The following is a 19363-nucleotide window of genomic DNA, read 5'->3' on the forward strand; positions in this document are numbered from 1 at the left end:
GGCATTAAACTACTAACTTCAGGCACTCACAAGTGCATCCATGACAGCACAGTGCTGGGCTGCAAATCCCACTCAAGAAGCTGGGTAAATTCTTAGGGCAGTTAAATACTCATTACCTGAGCTCATTTAGCTATGTTTTACATGACCTAAAGCCGCAGAGGGTATGTGGCAACAACTGCGATTTGAAGGCCAGTTAATATGAGCCTTTAAGAAGCAAAATACCTAAATACCTGCTGGAAACCAATTATAACTGTAACAAACCTTCAGCAGTAACAAAAATACTTCTTTTTCTCTTGCTAATAACTTGCTAATATGCTTCCAGCTCCTTTCTACAAGGACGAAAAGTAATTTTAGCAAATAAATAGAAGAGTCTTGCTGCACTTTCCACAAGACATCAGATGTATGGAACAGCAGAATGGGTGACACTGTCCTTGGGTCCCAAAGCGTGTGGTACACCTGTGGACTGTATTTCACACAGCAGCAGCTTATCAAACCCGGGTTATTGCATCTCGATGCACAGAGGCCTTTGAGGAAGGCTGGCGAATACTGGCCTATATTGAGCAGAACATGTCAACAGAACTATCAGGAAGGAAACATTATGTTTCATTTATGGGATTACACTCAAAATCTTTGAGTAGGTTTTTATCAACAAATCCTAAACAATGCAAATGCAAACCAAGTAACTCACAGTGTGCTTTATTATTTTTTCACAATATTAACTAGACAGACATGGAAAGTTTAATGGCAGCATGTTCTTCTAACATTCTAAAGACAAAGAACAACATAATCATATTAAATGATGATAAACTGACAAACTACATTACCATACATACATCATCCAAAGGTACTGGATAAACGATATCTGCTTATGTACATTTATGCTGGTGATAATTAAAATTCAAATATTCAGAAGAAAAAGAAAAAATACGCCTTTTAAATTATAAAAATATACAGTTTTTGTGTGGAATTCTTAATGCTGTATAACTTTTTGAAAAAGATTTCATTGTGTGATGAAGCTGCATTAGCTTAGTATAGGAGTGTGATTTAAACCAAATACAGATTAAATTAGCTCTTTTGTCTTCCTTGTATTTAGCCTTGTTTGAAAGAGAGATAGGAATGAAAACCAAAGCTGGGCTTTTGCAATGAGAAAGAATTTTTATACTCATAAACCAAAAGATGTTTAATTTTTCATATAGTACTGAGCCATGAACTCATAATACAAATGAATCATTTTGCTAGCTTGTTTAAAGATAGAGAGAGGGGAAAAAAAGATAGGCTTTAAACATGCTACTTCGCTATACTTTTAATCAATAGGACTTCTAGGTTTGTGAAGTGGAGTGCAGGTGCACAGCCAAGCACAGTGTCATGCTTCAGGGTCAAAGCATGCAGTCCTTAGTTATAGCTGACTCCCACTGCCTCAGCTGGGGAGACTGCGTGCGTGCAAGGATTGGGGGTACTGGGTTCTTTGAACTGCATCACCTTCGTGTTTCCTTTGCATATCTAGCTTCAGAGAAACATTTTTTTTTTCATAATTGCTCCTTATTAGTGCAACCCTACTCAGGCTGTGTAATCCCCAATCACAACAGCAAATCGATGAACTTTTATAGTCATTGGATAATTTTATAATAATTTACAAATAATTTTGTAATTTAAAATTTTTAGTAATTGTAGACATGTAGTGCACACATTTGTAGCTGCTTTTAGTTAAAAGTTATTTTCAGACCATCTTGGGTGAACTCCTGCATCATATGAAACTCGAGATTTTCTTACATACCAATGTCATTCTCCCTATCTTCCAGCCCCCTTCCTTATCTGTGTATTCTCTGTTATCTCGACAGCCCCATTGCTCCTTTGGTGGATCCAGTGCTTGTTCTATTAAGAAATGTCCTCTGTGTCAGCTCTGATTTCAGAATACTTAACTTGCAGAATTTTTTTCTTGTTTTTCCATCTGTTCCTAAGTTACTGATCTATAACAGATCTTAGGTGATCTTACAGATATTTTTTTTTCAGAAGCAAAATATTTTCCTTCGTTATTTTCTTAATAAATGGAGTGAAAAAGAATTAACGACAAATAAATTGAATATAGCAAAATCAAGTATCTCTCTTAAATTCCTACGGATTTCCTGTTCTGCCAAAGACCGTCTTCAGAATTAACAAAGTTTTATAGTGAAGAATAATTGTGGGGTCTCTGTAATCTTTTACTCCACCCTTTATCATCATTTTTCAAGGGAAAGGATGAGAGATGAACAAATTCCAGGTAACAGTCATCTTTAATCAAGGAGAATTTCAGTGATCTCTTCGTTTCCCTCCACTTCTTGACCTCTTCCTTTGTTGTCCTCTGATCTTCCACACCTAACCAACTTCAAAAGTGTCCCTCTTTTTTTATTTTTTGCTTTTACAACTTGGATATGCTGGGAGTGGTCACCTGTGTGTGCATACATAGTGACAGAGGATGGATTTTCACTGAAGCATAGTCTTGGAGCATGGAAGTCTAGAAGGCATTTTGTGGGAAAAAAAATCTTATGTGAAAGCGTGATGAAGAATAGGAGAGACAGGAATTATTGCAAAAGAAATGCAGGAGTGACAGAAGAGGATTTTATTAAAGAAGTTCAAGCTTTTATATACATTCGATGTTTCTAATATGTTTCTTAATAAATGTATTATCAACTATCATTATACCTAATGCAGCCACAATACTGTACTATTCTGCAGTCAGGATGGGAAAACTCCATTAGCTCTTTAATAAAATAAAATCAACAGTCATCATGACTCTTCTTTTTGCCTGGTATTAACAAATACACTGGGAAGTCCAGTGAGTAGACACAACAGAACACAAAATCCTCAGTATTTATTTAAATGTGTATCATGTGTCTTCTTCATATTATTTCTAAAGCAGCTTTAAAAAACTTTTGCCATTGGAAGGTATTAAAAAATAAAACCCATTCAAATTATCCTGGTAGTATAGCAGCACTGGAATTGATAATTACTCTTTTACTACTTTTGACAATGTAAACCTTTAATAAAATAAACAATATGGAAACAATTTGAGGACTAATAGTTCATGAACTTTAATGGGCATATGGGCACAAATTGAAACGAAGACTAGATTGTGAAATGAAACATTAGCTCGATACCAGCCAATTCCAGTTGTGAAATTGGCTGCAGACAAATTCAGCTTGGAAGCTGAAAAAAAACAAAGCCCACACTCAATCCACAATAGTCGGTTGCTCCCATTTCAAATATTTTTCATACGAACCCTACACGAGCATGCCCACTTCTGACAGAAGCACTCTGAAAACATTGCAGGTGCTTTTCGTTTGATGGTGGGATTTTTCATTTTTCTTTAATCAAGCACAGTTCACATTTTTGTGTTCTTAGAAACATTTCCTTTCTATGTTTCTATAAGATTAAGAGTCATTTCAAATTTGAAATGTAAGCTCTCTCCATCTTTGCTCATACAAAGTGTAGGTGCCACGACTAAATAGCAGTAAAAATGCTGAGATGTACAACTCTTAAAAAAACAAACAAAAAAGCAGCTTTGAAGACACATCAACTACAGCCTTAACATTGAACATATTACATTCCCAAGTTAATGGAGAAAATTTGCATATAATGCCACAAAGTTATTCAGCTGAAATCTTGAGGTTGAATCTACAGTTTATTCACTGTATTCTTTTCACCCTTAGAGCACTTATGTATTGTACGGTGCATTTTATTCAGAACTTTTGCAACAGCTTTTCTTTTTATGTCTGGACGTCCATTTACCTACAAATCCCAGATTTCAAAAGTTTCAAAGAAAAAATACGAGCGCTTGACTCAAACATTTGAAGCCGGACATTTCCATGCCTCGGAGCAGCCTGTGGGACACGCTTCAGACTCTTAGGCTTCGTCCGGACTCCTGGCCCCCTCCGAGCGCACAGAAAGCCCCGCTTTAAAATGCACTGACACATCTGGTTTCAGAACACAGGTCTGTTTATAAAACTGTATACTGAGTACTCGGCATTAATTTTACTTGAGTTGCATTTTGTAACATGAGCAGATGACTTCACCCCCCCCCTTTTCCTCCACCCTGTTTTAGCTTGAAACGACAGTAGGCACCTGCGCGATCAAGGTGTCAAAGAGTTTCTGTCCAGAGAGAGGATTTGCAGTTTCTTCATCATCTTTTCTTCTGTAGACAGTCCTAGGAAATTATTAGCATTAAATAATTTTGAGGGCGAGGGACAGGAGGATAAAGCTCACTTTCTTTTCCTGTTATGAAAATGAACTTGATTTTGGTGTCCAGTTTGATAAACAAGGATAGTCAGAGCTAATCTGTAACTCAGCTGAGGTCTGCTTCTTGCCAAATAAAATTAAGATCTTTTTCAACTTTCAGGGATTTAGAGACCGCATCTAATTGGTTTCAAACCCCTGGAGAAACTCAGTAAGTAAACAGGATTAGTTGCAGATATGAGCCCACTAAAGTGGGACACAGGTCAGGTCTTCAGACTCCAGCTCTGCTCTGTCGAAGCAGGCACTTAAGGTCTCCTGATGTTTCTGTGTCAGTAGCCGCAAAAAACGTTTTACTGCTGAGAAAATCATTGGAACAGCAATTTCCTGCAAGCCCCAAAGATTTAACTTCACAATTCTATTAAAAAAAAGTATTCGAGTTGACATGTATTAGGGTATTGTGATTATGACGTGATGGCACAACTGGTAACTTGAAAACGCATGTTTACAAGGCATAGGCAATCATATTTCCATCTGTTCTCCTGTAGGTATAGCCAGGTGTCCTTCAAGAAGTTGCCATCTTGACTCCACGTATGTACCATGTTGAATCGTTTACTCCATCAGTTCTTGCCAGCAGGACAGGGTGAGAACTTTGTTCACGCTGACCTTGTCTTTCAGTTCCCTCCCAGCCATCCGGAAAATGCAAGGAAAATCAACACAACTGCGCAGGCTTTAGCAGCTCAAGTAACTGCCCTCGTAAGTGTAAGCAGGTAGGTCTTTGACAGTGTATTTGCTCTTCAGAGATAAAATAATCCAGCCAGCTGCATTAATTAACATAAGAACCTAATAGACTTTGACCCTCATTGAAGTTAAGAATAACAACGTGATGTGATGACAGATACAACTTGCAGAGTTTCTGAAAATAGCAGGTTAAAATGTAAATATCTTTTAATAAATAATTTTCCTGCAGTGTAAAAATAAATGATATTTCCTTTGGCAGTAATAGCTGATTTAATCTTTAGCTGGGAAGTTGTTTTGCTCATAAAATATCATTGTGCTACAGAAAAAAAAAATATTATTTTGTTGTTTTAAAAGACTTTTGTAATCCACGATAAACTGGGTGACTCTACTTATGTCCGAGATAAGCGCCAAGAGTGATGCAAGCTCCCACCAGAACCAGACTCAGGATAGTCTTCAGAGAGATCCAGGAGAAATCGAACAAAGGCCTCATACTGTTGCCATACAACTCCACGAAGGCATCCTAGAAAGGGAAATAACGGAATATTAGAATTGCAGTAACTTCTTCAGAGAGGGAGGGCAACTTCTTCATGCTCAATGGTCGTCCAGCAATCACGCCGGCACAAAAAACCCATGCAAACCCATTAAAATAGTGATTTGAGAGCTACGTTTTTGTGCAGTGCTTAGCACAAAGTTCTCCTGCCTGTTTCTTTACAAATACTGCTGTAATTACCTACAGTCATGAATTCTGCTTTAGGCATGCCCAGTCTAACAAAGTATAGGAGCAGCATTTTTAAATACGAGTACCACCATTTTGGCTCCTGAATGTTGTATATACAAACATACACAAGGGAGGTAAATGGACCTTCATTCTCCAAACCTTTCATTTCCACTGGACATGGGGCATCTATATTGCTGGTCGGCTTCACTGAAGATAAGGCAGTATTTACTTGGTTCCCTTGGAATGGGTTCAGAAGACTATGCGTAGTAGCCACAGATGTTTCTTCCATATGAACTGAAGCTGTTAGGGTTGTGTTACACCTTTGACCGTCTTTTACAACTGTCACCAAAAGGGGTGACACCTTGGTCCTCTGCTCCTGCTAATCATGCCTTGGATGTGGCAGCGGTCTGGTTTTAGGGTCCATTGGGCCAACCAGCTGATCTGACAGTCCTGCCTAAAAAAGAGCTATCTTGCCATGGGATCATCTTATCAGTCTGACTTGCCCTCCAGCCTACAGCCAAGACATTCAGCTAGAGGAAGAGGAGGGGAAGCATACAGTGATGCCACTTCTCATGGCCGCCGACAAGTCACCTGGTGTGAGGTGTAGGGGGAGTCCTCTCCTCAGCCCAGCCCAAGCCACCCTGGGTTTCTCCTTCGAGCTGCAGTCCTCTGTGTATGGAGAGCTGTTTTGTAAAGCTGCTCCAGGAAAGTCTGGAGGTGCGTGTAGGCACCAAATGGAAAGGCTGTTTAAGTAGCAAAGATAAAGTTTTTGTGACTCATAAATACAGTGGGATCTGACTGGACCAGTCATCAGATTGGTGACACTCTGCACGTAACACCTTTCTTTCAGGCTGCAATTCCTAACAAACATGAAGCTTCAGAGCATTCCTGAGAGATAGATAAATCATACTGTATGGCATGAAAGCAGTAAATAGCAAAGCTGAATAACTTCAAAAATGTGACAAAACTGATAACATCATTTAGGGCAACTCTTTTATTGTGCAGCCAGTCAAGGTCTGCTCCCAAACTACTGAGATAAACCCATGAAATAGTTATCTAATGTCAGGGTTTCCGTCTCTGCCTTTATTACTCTAGACTTCCTATTTTTGGTAGAAGTTAACATTCTCCATTTATGTTACAGTGCCTTTAGCTGTTCTGTAATGTTATTATGTTAGGAGGTAACCTGCCTTCTAAAAATGCATATATGTTATGGTTTACAGCAGGAATTAAGGAGAGAAAGGTCTCCATTATTAATATAAACCTTCCAGGCAAGTTAATTTTCCATAAATTATGCAGTTAAATTAGCCTCCATCATTAGCCATCTCTAGTTATTGTCAGAATAAGAGTGTTTGTGGTTTTACCACGAGAGGGCGTGTAAGGTTTTTTAGTATTTTGCCATTTTGACTCCTGTTCACTAGACACCGAGTGAGATTCAAATAAATAATAGGTATTTACTTCCAAAATATGTTATTATATTAAGCAATATTGGTGCATGTTGTAGGTAAGAGTGGGTGTCAGTAGGTAAGAGTCGGTAACAGAACAGCTATAGGCTTTGGCCAACAGATTGACCTGAAAATACGTCTGCCTCCTGCTACTTCTCAATGCTTGTTCCTCCAGGCAATCATTTTCAAACCTGGGTTTCCAAAGGCATATTCTTAAGTGAAAGCAGCTTAACCTTTGGGGGGAATGTTTTAATGCAAACTCTTCATTCCGGAGAAAATTTGGCAACTTTTGCTTAGCTGCCTGGTTTTTGAAATAGACATTTGCAAACTGGCCTTAATACTCTGCTGTGCTGTTGCAGACCTGAAAAAGCACACTCAGTTTGCTGTGCAGCTCTTTGGAAAGCTGCTTTTATTTCTCCTTAAGGCTATGAAGTAACACAATATCCTAAAATGTTACAGACTGGGCTAAATCCTGTTGTCGCCAGTGCAGACTCACTGACTTCCATGGGAGCTTTGTCTGTATAGGGAGTTCAAGATCAGGCCTTATAAAAATACAAGGGTAAAGTTCAATACTTGGTGATATTATTATGGGTGGAAAAGAGAGGAAATGAAAAAAAAAAACCCATAGAAATGCAAGTCATGTGAAAACATTTTAACGTTAAGATTTCCATGGTTTCTTTCTGTGGGGAAGGTCTCACTTCTGTATATTCATGACAGCTGATGCATACACAGTATCACTATCAAAATGAGCGTATTTTGTGCCTCCCTTCTATCCCAGTTTAGGAACATTCCTCCCAGTTTGTCTGGGACACCATTTCTAATGATTCAGTAGAGCTCCTGGTATTGGGTATGAAGATGGACGGAGGGTTACAGTAGAACTTGAAGACAGGGCGAAAGTATGGCATAACCTATGGCTCAAACGAGGAATGTTAACAAAAAATGTGCAGCATGCAGTACTTTTTCGTCTGAGATTATTACAACAATAACATGAACCCAACCTAATGGTGTCTGCACTATATATTACAAGTAGCTCTTTATGATCGTTCCCCCTCCCCTTCTCAAACATCCTGATTAGGCCTATTTCCGAAGCTTGTTTGAACAGCCTGTCACTATTTGTTTAAGTTTCAAACCTGTTTTAAATAAACACATGTCCATTTTATGTACTAAAACAAGGAGAGGGGGGGAGGGAAATATGACCCGTTGCTGAAAACTATTTTAGCACAAAGAGAACCCTAAACAGAATCTCAACTGTTTCATAAGGTTTGTCTCCTTCTGTAAACGCATGTATTTGTCACTGGATTTTTGTCGCCTAAACCGGTCTGTTTAAAATAAGAGAATCTCTGCTAAAACAAATAAGAGTAGGAAAATTGCTTGAAACACTTGATGTCCTCTGAAAAGCACTCTTTATAATGAAAGCAAGGGTCCCCTTGGCAAATAGACTGAGGCAAGTTCTGGCTTGGTCAACCTTTCTGGAAGTCTTACACAATTGGAAAGAAAATGGTTGCAGGCCTTGCTTTTAAGACCTACCTATTCAAAATTTAATGGAAAGTTATATCCTGGATGTAAAATTATATCAGGGCAGTTAAAAATTATATGGAAAAGAACTCTTCATTCAGGTCTGTAAGTTTTTAAAAAGTAATTTCTTAAGAAGCTTTTATTAAGTCAAATCAGTCCATTGCTGGTTTACTATGCAACTTTACGTTGACTGTTCCTGTGAAGCAAGAAATGTGGGAGTGGGGAAGGGAAAGATGCTCTGCCTAAGCTCCTCTTAGCACTAAAGCACCCGAGATGCCTGTCTCACCTACCTGGGCTTGATTGGCAGGCCAGGAAGATTGCCCTGAGGGCACCCCTCACTGCCCTCTTGCCTGTTGAACTATATGCAGGGAGGACATAGCATGTTCCTGGCCGAAGTTCCTGGGATTTGCAGGGAGCCCAGGGCAAAAGTGGAGTTTGTCACCCTCGGAGGATTAGGAGGGTAATAGTGCACTGAGTCAGGGCAGTCTCAAAACAAAGCATCCAGATCACACTACCCCGCTCTTCCGCTGGCCCAAATTCGGCAGCTCTGATCCAAGAAACAAATGTCATCTTTAATTACACAGGCATTCTTTGCTTGCGCACTGAGCTGAGTTTGTTCAGTCTTGGTCCTTTTGCAGCTCAGCCTTCACCCCTGCTTGAGAGGCAAGGCATAGCTTCTCGGCCGCAGAGAAGTACGTACTTCCCATAGGCTGAGCCCAGCGAAGCATTATGGATCTGACGGCTCCTTACTGAAAATACAGAGGGAGAAGGCAGTTTCAGCCTGGCATTTCTGACTGAGGGGGCGGTGGGGAGAGCAAACACAAGGAAGTAAAGGCTTCCTTTTTCTACCTGAATCAAACAGCTGGTGAGGAAGTGACTTTATTTCCCTCGTTATCATTGGGTTGACAGGATATCCTCTTGAGCCACATTGTATTGAATGAAGAGCCAGTGAGACTTCCATTTTACTGAACGGGAATTGCCTTGCGGCTTTTTTACGCTGCCCTCTCCGTGACTCCAAAACAAACAAACACACACATACTAACTCACGGCTTTTGAAGAAACCTGCACAGGTCTGAACGAGGTGGCTTTGCCACCCGGTACGGGGCAGGAGAGGGAATGGCATAAGCTCCGATGCCAAGGTTTAGCAGCTGAATGACTTTTCCCTCACCCCTGCCTCCATACGAATGACATAAATTCTCATAAAAGCTTTCGTTCCCGAATGGTAACTCATTGCAGAAAGAGTTTGGGGAGGGAGGGAGGGAGCAGAGAGAGCTGGTTAAGTCGTCCCATGTTTTCTATGCAGTGAAACCTCATTAAAATGTCATCTTGAAGCTAACGAGAAAAGTTCTTGGAACACAAAAAATAGACAAATCTGTAGCTGTTCTTTTCCCGAAGAGTTTATGGGTCTTTTATGCAAGCCTAAGTCGTGAGTACATGCAAATAAGGACAGCTCAGATCTTGACTGTGTTGTGCCGAGGTGTGGTGTTTCGTGAGGTCGGTATCTTTAGAGGCCGATATCTTTTTAAGCCTGGGAGTGCCGACATGCTGGCAGTCCAGCCAGGTGCACGTTCTCGAATTATAATGGGAAGGAAAAGAAGGTGTCATCACACAAGCCCTGCTGACCACGGGTGGGGAACCTGCCTGGGGAGTGGCTTTGGCACGTGCACCCCTGATCAAATCCCCATCCAGATTTCCCCCCCCTCACCCTTGGGTCTATTCTGAATTCTCTGTTTCCACAATGCCCAAAAGAGTCTTAGGTCTGCAGCTGATGTGTTAGTTGCTAGCTGCATAACCCTTTTGTTTCTCCAGTGATATCTGAGGTTTCTGAATTTGGACAAAACTGCTTCTCATCACAGCGGTCTTTCCTAACCTCTTTGTTCCCTGTCCTTGTTATCTATCTGTATAAATTCTTGCCTCGGTGAGCCTGTGATCTTCGGGGCATACCTTGCAGGTCCTAGTCTTGCCAGGCTCTCACTGAAGTCTGTGTGAATTTAAATCAGTGGAAATATTATTTGCATAAGGCTGACTAAACATGGCACTCAGATGGAGACATCTAAGGAGCAGGGACTAATCGTTGTTAGGTTTGCTCATGAAAACTGATGCATATGCTTAGAAATATATAAATGTGAGTGGTTACAGCAATGGGGATGACTATTCCTCTTGTCCACGCTCCCGGAGAGTGACCCTGCTGGCAGGCAGATTTCCTCTGGACCTCCGCGAGATGAAGGACAAACCCAGGCTTCGAAGAATGGTCAAGCCATCTCTTTAAACACAGAATTCGTAAGGTGTTGATAATTCAGCTTGCATGGAAATCCATGCCATGTTCAGACTAGGCTGCATTCTTGTTAAACCAAGTCAGCATGAGAAATGTTTCAGTAATTTAGTCTTGGCGTCTCTACTTAATTCAGTTAGACGTGGCTCTGCAATATGCAAAAGCCCAGACCTAGTGGAGGCTGCCTTGTTTTCTTATTCCTGGAAAGGCCCACACTAAAATGAGGTATTTCTGGCATCAGCGTAACAGCTGTAATGTCACTACAGCAGCTAGCTGGTAGTATTTAATGGGTGCCACTTCTGAGAGAGCAATATTAGCATTAATGAGAGAAAGAAGGTGAGAAGGTCTTCTGGACAAAACCCTCGATGTTCAAACAACATGGTCAAAGCTGCTCTACTCGATCCTTCACAATTTTCTTTTCAGATCTTTTGTGGGTTGATAATCCTATTCAACTAATTTGCTATTTGTTTGCATCAATATTTAGGAGTCTTAGTTTTATTTTCCAACTTTTTATTTACCTACTTAGGTAGAGTGCTAGAAGCTGTGTGTAACTCGTACCTAGAAAACAAATGTGTCCCTGCACATATTTTAATGAATCTCAGTTGCAGTGAGAACCGTTCAGTTTTAAGTCACCTTCTTCTCCTTCTACTCAAATTTATCAAACCCATTCTAGAGAGTTTACATTCACATACAACAGTAAACTTAGCAAACACTCATTTATGGATTTGTGGATCACTTTGGAGGAGAGAACAAGTGTCACAGAGCTGCTGGGGGGACTCATCTCATCCCGTAACATCGCTCTTACACCTGCTTGCTCTGAAAAGAAGCTAGATGCATTAGGACCCCTGTCAAATCTTCAGAATGACTTTAAAATGAAAATAATGACAAAATGGGTCTGAATGACAATGCAGGCCTGTTTCTCTCAAAATCTTGTCTAAATTCTCCGTCTTGCTTGTAACTTACTTTCAATATGAGAGCCCTTACACTGGAAATAGCCTACCTAATTTAAAAGCCCAAATCTCAAGATTTGGCTGCAGCGTGTACGTTGGTAGTAGAGGCAAACGTGAACACATCCCCCGTTATGTTCCCTGCCTGCTCCAGCTGCCCGTGCCGCTCTCGGGCCGCCGCAAAAGAGTTAAATCACGTAACTGCCTGAGAAATGGGAACTGAAAGCAGCTGCTTGTAGAAATGCTTGAAGTGCTGTGGCACAGCGTTTGTCATCAAGACCACCGAGGGTTTTATTTAACAAGCATGTCCAGCTCTGCCGGGCTCGAGGCACAGGTATTAGCGGAGGTAGAGAGGGGAAAGCAAGACAGCAAGGCTGTCAGTCTGGTGAGGAGGGCCTGGCTCGGGGCGGCCTCGGCCAGAAAAGGCAGAGCACACGTGTGAACGAGAAGGGTGAAATCGAACCAGCCTCAGCAGGTTGTCCCATTGGCTGAACCACGAGGGACCAGTCATGCATTCTTCTGCTTCTTGTTTTAACATCCCTCAGGGAAACACTCCATCCTGTGTTTGTTGTCTCAACACTCAGTTCTGATCCAAATCCCTTTAGCTTGACTAACTCGCGCTCGGCATTGAGCAAGAGTAACACTGAGCTGGAGCGGTGGCCTTGGCACTCCTTGGCACTCCAGCGGCAACAGGTCATGCAGAGCTACCAGCACGTTCTGCAGAAGTGCCACCTGTTCCTCACATGACTTGAAGCAGGCTCTTGGTTTTTCTGAATCTTGTGACAATCAACTGATTTACAGGGCCAATGAGACAACACGGCTAATGTTATGATAAAGTAACCTCACTGCAATTTAATGAGTAAGTGCAAAAAAAGCTTATGCTGTAGACTTCAATGGACAGTTACACTTCTACCAGCAGCCACCTGGAAAATATGAATTTGCGCACATGTTTTCTTTGGCAGCCTACACCTCATTAGCAGCCCAAACCATTTCTGCTCACCTGTAAAAGCCTTATTTGAGGCAGAGAAGAGGCAGCATTTTTCGGTCATTGCTTTCTCTTGCCATTTCCTAAGTCAGCCCTTGGGTGCTGTACTCCACCGGGTACTGTGTGTCAGCGTTAGCTGTAGGGGAGGCAGACATGTCCTGGCAGTCAGGCAGCCTGATGGAGCAAGCTGCAAGTGCCCCGCTTCCAACACGGTGCACGCAAGAATGGAGGCCTCTCGGTGGCTTGCTCCACATTTTCATCATTTCACAGCTAGTGATAATGGGAAATTAAAATAAGGGGAATTTCCTGGTCTGCATCTGCTCAGAAGAGATTGTTTTTGGTTTGGGTGCCTCCCCTCCACTCCTCCTTCTTGTCCTTTGTTCTGTTCAGCACTTGCGCAAAAGCACAAGACCTGGGAGACAAATGGAGGGTGAAGGAGCAGGGAAAGTAATGAGGAGAGTCTGCGTAGATTGAGGCAAGTGGGAATTTAGACAAAATGAACTGTCTAAATAGGACAGGTGAAAACTGCCTGTTGCCACAATGAGCTGAATCCTACTTTTAAGCCAAGATAGCTTTATGAGTTGCCTTGCCTTATGGGGGGTTCATAGGTTAGGGTCGACTGGTAAATCATGAATTTTTGGGTTCATTCAGAAAGTCCTTTGGCAAGTGTTATCAGTAAGAGCTAACAGGGACCATATGAAAAAACAAGGAAGAGTCAGAGTGTAAGAATACCATTCACAAACAGACTAAAGGACTTTGTTTTGTTATTCAAAACAGCTCAAATTCATTTGCATACACAGTTGTAATCCGTTAACTATGACCATTAGATTTATTCAAATGCCACCACACAAAACCAAAATATGAAGACTTAATATAATGCAAACCACCTCTGCCCCTCCACCTCCAAAACCAACACCAAACAAACAACAGGCATCCTACAGGAGAAGTGGGATCTTCTCCCATCCAAAAGCAAGTACTACTGGGATGTTTGGAAGCGACAGACCTCCTACCCATATGTATACTTGAATTCCTCTGTAAAAAGAAATGTCTTGCTGATACAAGAAAGGGCGCAAATTCTGCGTGTTTCCTTTTAGCAGGAAGCTTTAAAACTGAAAAATGTTAGAGATTAGTAGCAGGAGAAAAAGGGTTATTCTGTACTGCAGGGGCTTTGCTGGTGTCACTGTTCTGGCCAAATCCCTCAATGGAGACATGGCTTATACCAGCTGCAGGAGTCTGCCAGCATGGTCAAAGTACCTCCCAAACAATGTGAGTTATACTGGCAAAAGGACTCCTCTATTTGGTGTAAGTCTATGTAAGTCTACATAGTGGGGAAGGGAATCATGCCAAAATAGTTATCTTTGTAGGCTAGGGATGTGATTTTTTCCCCATGAGATAGTTATGCTGGCCAGACTTTGTCATGTAGACCCTAGGAACTTTTATTTGCAAAATAAGACTGTAATTTATTTTAACCAGATGTTCAGCACTGATCTGTGTCTGTGCATTCACAGTGCACTCCAAGTAATTTTTACTGTGAAAGACATATACCTTGGACACCGGTAAGATTTTAAAAACGTAACGCTGAAACTTTAAGGCTGTGGTGGGCTTTTCTTTCCTTTTGGTTGTGATGGGTAGTTCCCAATGAAGTAAGTTGGTGTTCTGGGTATTGAGTTTTGCTCCCATCAATCAGATCCCCTACAGGTCCTGTAAGGCAGAAGTCTCAGCTCTCCCAGGTATCAGACATTCACATCAATTTCTGGAGCAAGTCATGCAGTTCCTTACAACCTAATGGTTGCTGGGAGCATAGGGTGAGAGCTGAGGTGACCTAGGACCTCTCTTTTTTTTGTAAAGAGCAGGAGGTACGAGTGCCAGTCCTCTGAAAAAACAGATCCCTCTTTGTTTTCTTTCGTGCCTGGTGTTCTTGAGAGGAGGCAGGGGCTGGTTCTGCTACAGGACAATGATCATCAGAGTGGTCACATAGCTGTCACTGGAGCCTGAAGTACCTACCGCTATCAACAAGTTACACATACACATCCTTGGGAACAGCTGAAATACAGCTTAGCCTGCATTCCTATGGCCAGTCATTCAAAACAGAAACTAAAGGATTTGGTTAACTGCTGCTTTTTTTTTCATAAGCCTGCATGTCCTTGCAGATCATTCACAAAGGGCTGAGCATTTATATTTCCTGTTGACATCCTTTGAAAGGGAGAATGCCAATGGAAATTGGATCTTTTACTGAACAAATTCTGTGGACAGCAAGTCAGATGAAAATCCGTGAAGGATTTAAATCTATCATTGTGACCTTGAACTAATAGCATGAGGAAGGAGAAGGCCGTTAACTTAGGCAGGAAAGATTGGTAATTACTTCATGTGTTGGTGTTTCCAAGTGAGTAGAAATTTCATGCAAAATTTCAGATACTCAAAGGAAAGAATAAAAAAACAAAATCGGGAATATCAGCCAAGAAAAAATAAATGCATTACCTATCAAATCAATGCTTGAAAGCTTTCCCACTTTCTAAAATAAATAAGATCCCACAGATCGGAAACTGCAGATCAAAATTGATATAAGGTCCTAAACTTTATCATTTACTTTTTTAAATACTTCTAAGTGCAGGTGGGTCCACGCAGCAGAGTGCAGTTCTATGGAGAGGAAGAGGGAGCTGACCTTGCACTGAACAAGCCAGCTCAGGGGCAAGTATAGGGCTGCAAGCGCTATAGGTATATTAGGGTAGTACTCCAGGTGGGCTAACTATCCCAGCTGTGAAACTAGTGCAACCACTGTTTACAGGCAGCTCAAATATCCCTGTGTAGTGCTGCGCTGTGTCATGTAGATGTGCCCTGAGGCACTACCGGAGAAAAAATGATGGATCCTGCTGCGCACAGAGAGTGTTAGGCAACGCCTTCCCCGTATAGCAATGTGCGCAGTGACTCTTACGCCAGCAGCTGCCGCTGAAAGGCCACTCTCTCTTGCCCAGTCACTTCAAAGTAGCCTCAAGAATTTCATTAGAGCATTAATCTGCAATTAAAGAGCTGCCCTTGCTTAAGAGCCAGAGGAAGTGATTATAGGAGCTGACGGATTCACGTGTGGTAGAAGGAGAGGGACTAGATCTGGAAGTACGTACAGCAATCATCTAGAGGATGACCACAAATAACTCCTGGGTGCAACCACCTCCTGCGTCTGTCTCTCTTTGGGTGATGACCTGTGCCCATCTTGATGCTCTTTTCATTGGAGTTCTGCCATTCCTGTCAACCTGCTTCTTGTCCCCCAGATCTTCCATCACCAATGTCTGCTGCTCCTACCCCTGGGCTTTGCATTAATAGGGCTTCCTGCCACAGGGGTAACTCTCAGCTGGCAATTTATGGCTGGAATCTAATGTATAAGTGACATAACCCACCCAGGAGCTGCCTTCAGAACCTCCTATAATTAACTGTTGCTGCTATAAGTTTAGACAAACCCAGGAAATCACATGCAAAATTCTGTCTGATTTGTTATCTAATCTTCTTCTATCTAGGTTCTTATACCACACGCATTGCTGTGGTATCTGAGCATCTCGGTGCCTGGATGCAATTCAGTTAAACCCTTTTCAAGCTAGCAGTCTAAGCTGGAGTCCTGACACTTCTCCTACACGCAGCCAACTGTTTTGCTATGAGCAAACTGTGAAGAAGCTTCTTCAAAGGCTCCCTGAACGTACCAGCTTCTCTTGTCTTCCTTTCCCAGATAATGTAAGGTTGGGAAACTTGCCAAGCATCACGCTAAACCGAAAGAGATATTCAAATTGCAGCGAGTACAGGAGCCAAGGGACCCCAGTCTGCCAGAATGTTATTGTAGCATTCTCAAGAAGCTCACGGCATTAAGACCTCATTTTGTTGTGTGCCTGTCTGTCTAGGAGATGCTCCACTGGAGGCCAGAAAGTCATTGCTTCCTCAATATTAAATACAAGTGTGTCAGCCAACTACAAACCATTTGTTAGCTTCAAACTTTCAAGTCAGTTTTCTTTCTTTTTCTTTTAAGATTGGAGGTGTTTGATCCTCCGGTTGCTGTTGCTTGAAACAGAACTTCTGCTTTCAAGAGGATTTTAGATATACCCTTTTCTGATGATCGTACAATCGAAGCAAGAACACAGAAAGGGACCAGCAGTCAAAAAGGTGATGAAAAGAAGCTGTATTATTTCTGGATGAGAAATACTAGATATGGGTTTGATTGGTTTAAGCCCAAGTAAGGGAAGAGAAAAGTTCAGAACTTACCTACACTTTAACAGTAAAGAAACAATCCTCCCCCCAGGAGGAACCATTTAAACTGATATCAAAGTATATTCTGACTCATTAACTGAAATATGTTGTGCTGGTGGAAGACAGTTATATCAGCAAGATTTTTGTCTACGCAAGGGTTTGCACCAGTATAATTTATATCCATAAAAAAAGTCAGACGCATAACCAACATGGGCGTACAGTAGAGTGCAAACCAGGCATGAAACACGGGGGAAGATTTGCAGGCCAATGTTTTGGGCTATGTGTTTTGATTCTTACAAATTTGTGTTTTAAAAGTTCCTGTATGTCTATAATGAGAGCAGTTAAAATAAAAAAAAAAATCTAGAGCAACACAAGCATCAAGAAACTAAAAGAAAACCAAAGCCCCTTCCTTTTTTTGGCTATTTATTCCCACAGCTTTAGCCATAGAGTTGGGGGGGTGGGGAGGGGAAGAAGATGAACTGAGCCTGTGATCACGGCATTAAGTTGATTTGACTATTAGAAAACTTTAATTTAAATGTTCCCCACGGGGTTTCTGGTATTTATTTCCTTATTTACTTCTTGAGCCTATTTAATAGTTTGACCTGAAGGAAGAAGACTTTGCACAAGCAGGAGGATTAAGGGTTCAAATTAGTTAAAGATGAAACAAATCTATTGATTCATTAAAGCCCAGTGTTCTCAGTGCCACCAGCGATACTATCATATATTAAACTGTTAATATGCTTGAAATGCAGAAAAAAGACATTTTCAGCATACGTTACAGATGGCTTTTGATTGGAAAAAATACACGGCTCCTTTGCATCCTTTTTGCCTAACGTTTTCTGTCCCATCCAAATGGCCTTCCTATGCATGTAACAACCATGGGAGGGTTAGTGAGCCTCTTCTCATGCCTGCCTGACTCTGTACATTCATTTTAGTCTAATTTTGTCATCTTTGTCCACTCCCAAATTGTACCTCGTAACTTGCACCCCTTTCATTCCTTGGGTTTTTTTGCATGCTTATTTCACGTACTCGCTTTCCTTCTCGTGTGTGTTTCTTCAGCTATTCCTTGTGTGATTCTTTCTTTCTATGGCTGTGTAACCTTCCTTCCTTCATTACCTCTGTTTTCACTATTCCTTTTCATGCATCCAGTCCTACTTGCACAGTTTCTGCAAAGCATTTGTGCTTATACAAGTCACACTTTTTCTTGCCGGTATATTGCTTATTCCTGTCCATAGAGTTGAAGTTAGCGAGACAAATACATGAATGTCATTGTGCCAGCTAATCGTGATTGAGCTGTGGTCCCAGCCGGTTTTAACTGCAGCTGGCTGCCACAATGCTGAATGCAGCCTAGGTGCATGTAATTGCCAAGTCACCGTGGGCATTGTGCCAAGGGGACTCTTCAAGGTTGTGTTGCGACACAGTGGTAGCTTGCAGCGAAGACCAGCCCTGCCTAGTACTCGGTGAGACTCCCATACCCTGTTTGTGTCTTGAATAAACCTAAGCTGAGGTGGTGTTCCTCTAGAAGCAAGCAGGGTTGGGTAGGAGTGTTTGAAACGAGGCTTGTTGCAAACATCGGTTGTGTCTCATTTGCTGTGAAGCCAACATAAAACCGTGCTCGGAAAGCAGGAATACCTGGGACCTGTATAGCTGTAGTTCAGCCCTGCTCAGTGAATCCTAAAATGTGGAAGGCTCAGCACGTCTGTGTGTTTTATCAAGAAGCTGGTAGCCACTGAGCCATACGAGAAGCTCTCTGAAGGCTTTCACACTGCTGGGAGGAGGAGCAGCTCATAAAGCCGTGTTTAATACTTCTCCTCTGGTCAATTTTTAAGGGAAGATTTAGGAGAAAGATGAAGTTGCTCTTTGTTGAATTTCTTAGATACTAAAATACGTACTTATGTCACAGTTTTTGAAGAAAACAAAATAGCATCACCTCGAAGAGATGAAAGGTATGATCCATGAACATAGGAGCTGCTATACTGAATTAGCCTTGTGGTCCACCTAGATGTTAAGTCTTAGTGAGTCAGCTACAATCAGTTTGTGATTAATACCTGAGTTAAGACTAGTTTCTTCCTTTTATGTGTCACTTTTCCAAGATGCTGTTGCTTCAGGTGTCAAGAAATCTCTCTTCTGATCTGTGTGCCTCCTGATCTATTTGGCCAAGCATAGGGGAGTAGCCAAAGTCCCTATTACTACAATTTTCTTAGCAGTTGAGTTCAACATTGCTCATTCCGTTTCCTTTTCTTAAGCTGGATATTAGCAACAAAGACCTGTTAATGTCTTTACTTTCCAAAAGTTGTTAAAATGCTTTGG

General features: G+C 41.6%; 1 protein-coding gene across 1 annotated transcript in view; it reads right to left on the reverse strand.

The window, feature by feature from the left end:
- Nucleotides 1-676: 676 nt before the first annotated feature.
- BCL2 (BCL2 apoptosis regulator) overlaps nt 677-19363 on the reverse strand; it is a 97451-nt gene continuing 78764 nt past the window's right edge. Inside the window, exon 2 of the mRNA XM_076330431.1 lies at nt 677-5467. Within this exon, the coding sequence (XP_076186546.1) occupies nt 5333-5467 (135 nt within the window). The 3' untranslated portion in view covers nt 677-5332. The remainder of the gene's footprint in view (nt 5468-19363) is intronic.

The sequence above is a fragment of the Aptenodytes patagonicus genome, chromosome 2, assembly GCF_965638725.1.
Source record: "Aptenodytes patagonicus chromosome 2, bAptPat1.pri.cur, whole genome shotgun sequence".
Classification (NCBI taxonomy): domain Eukaryota; kingdom Metazoa; phylum Chordata; class Aves; order Sphenisciformes; family Spheniscidae; genus Aptenodytes; species Aptenodytes patagonicus.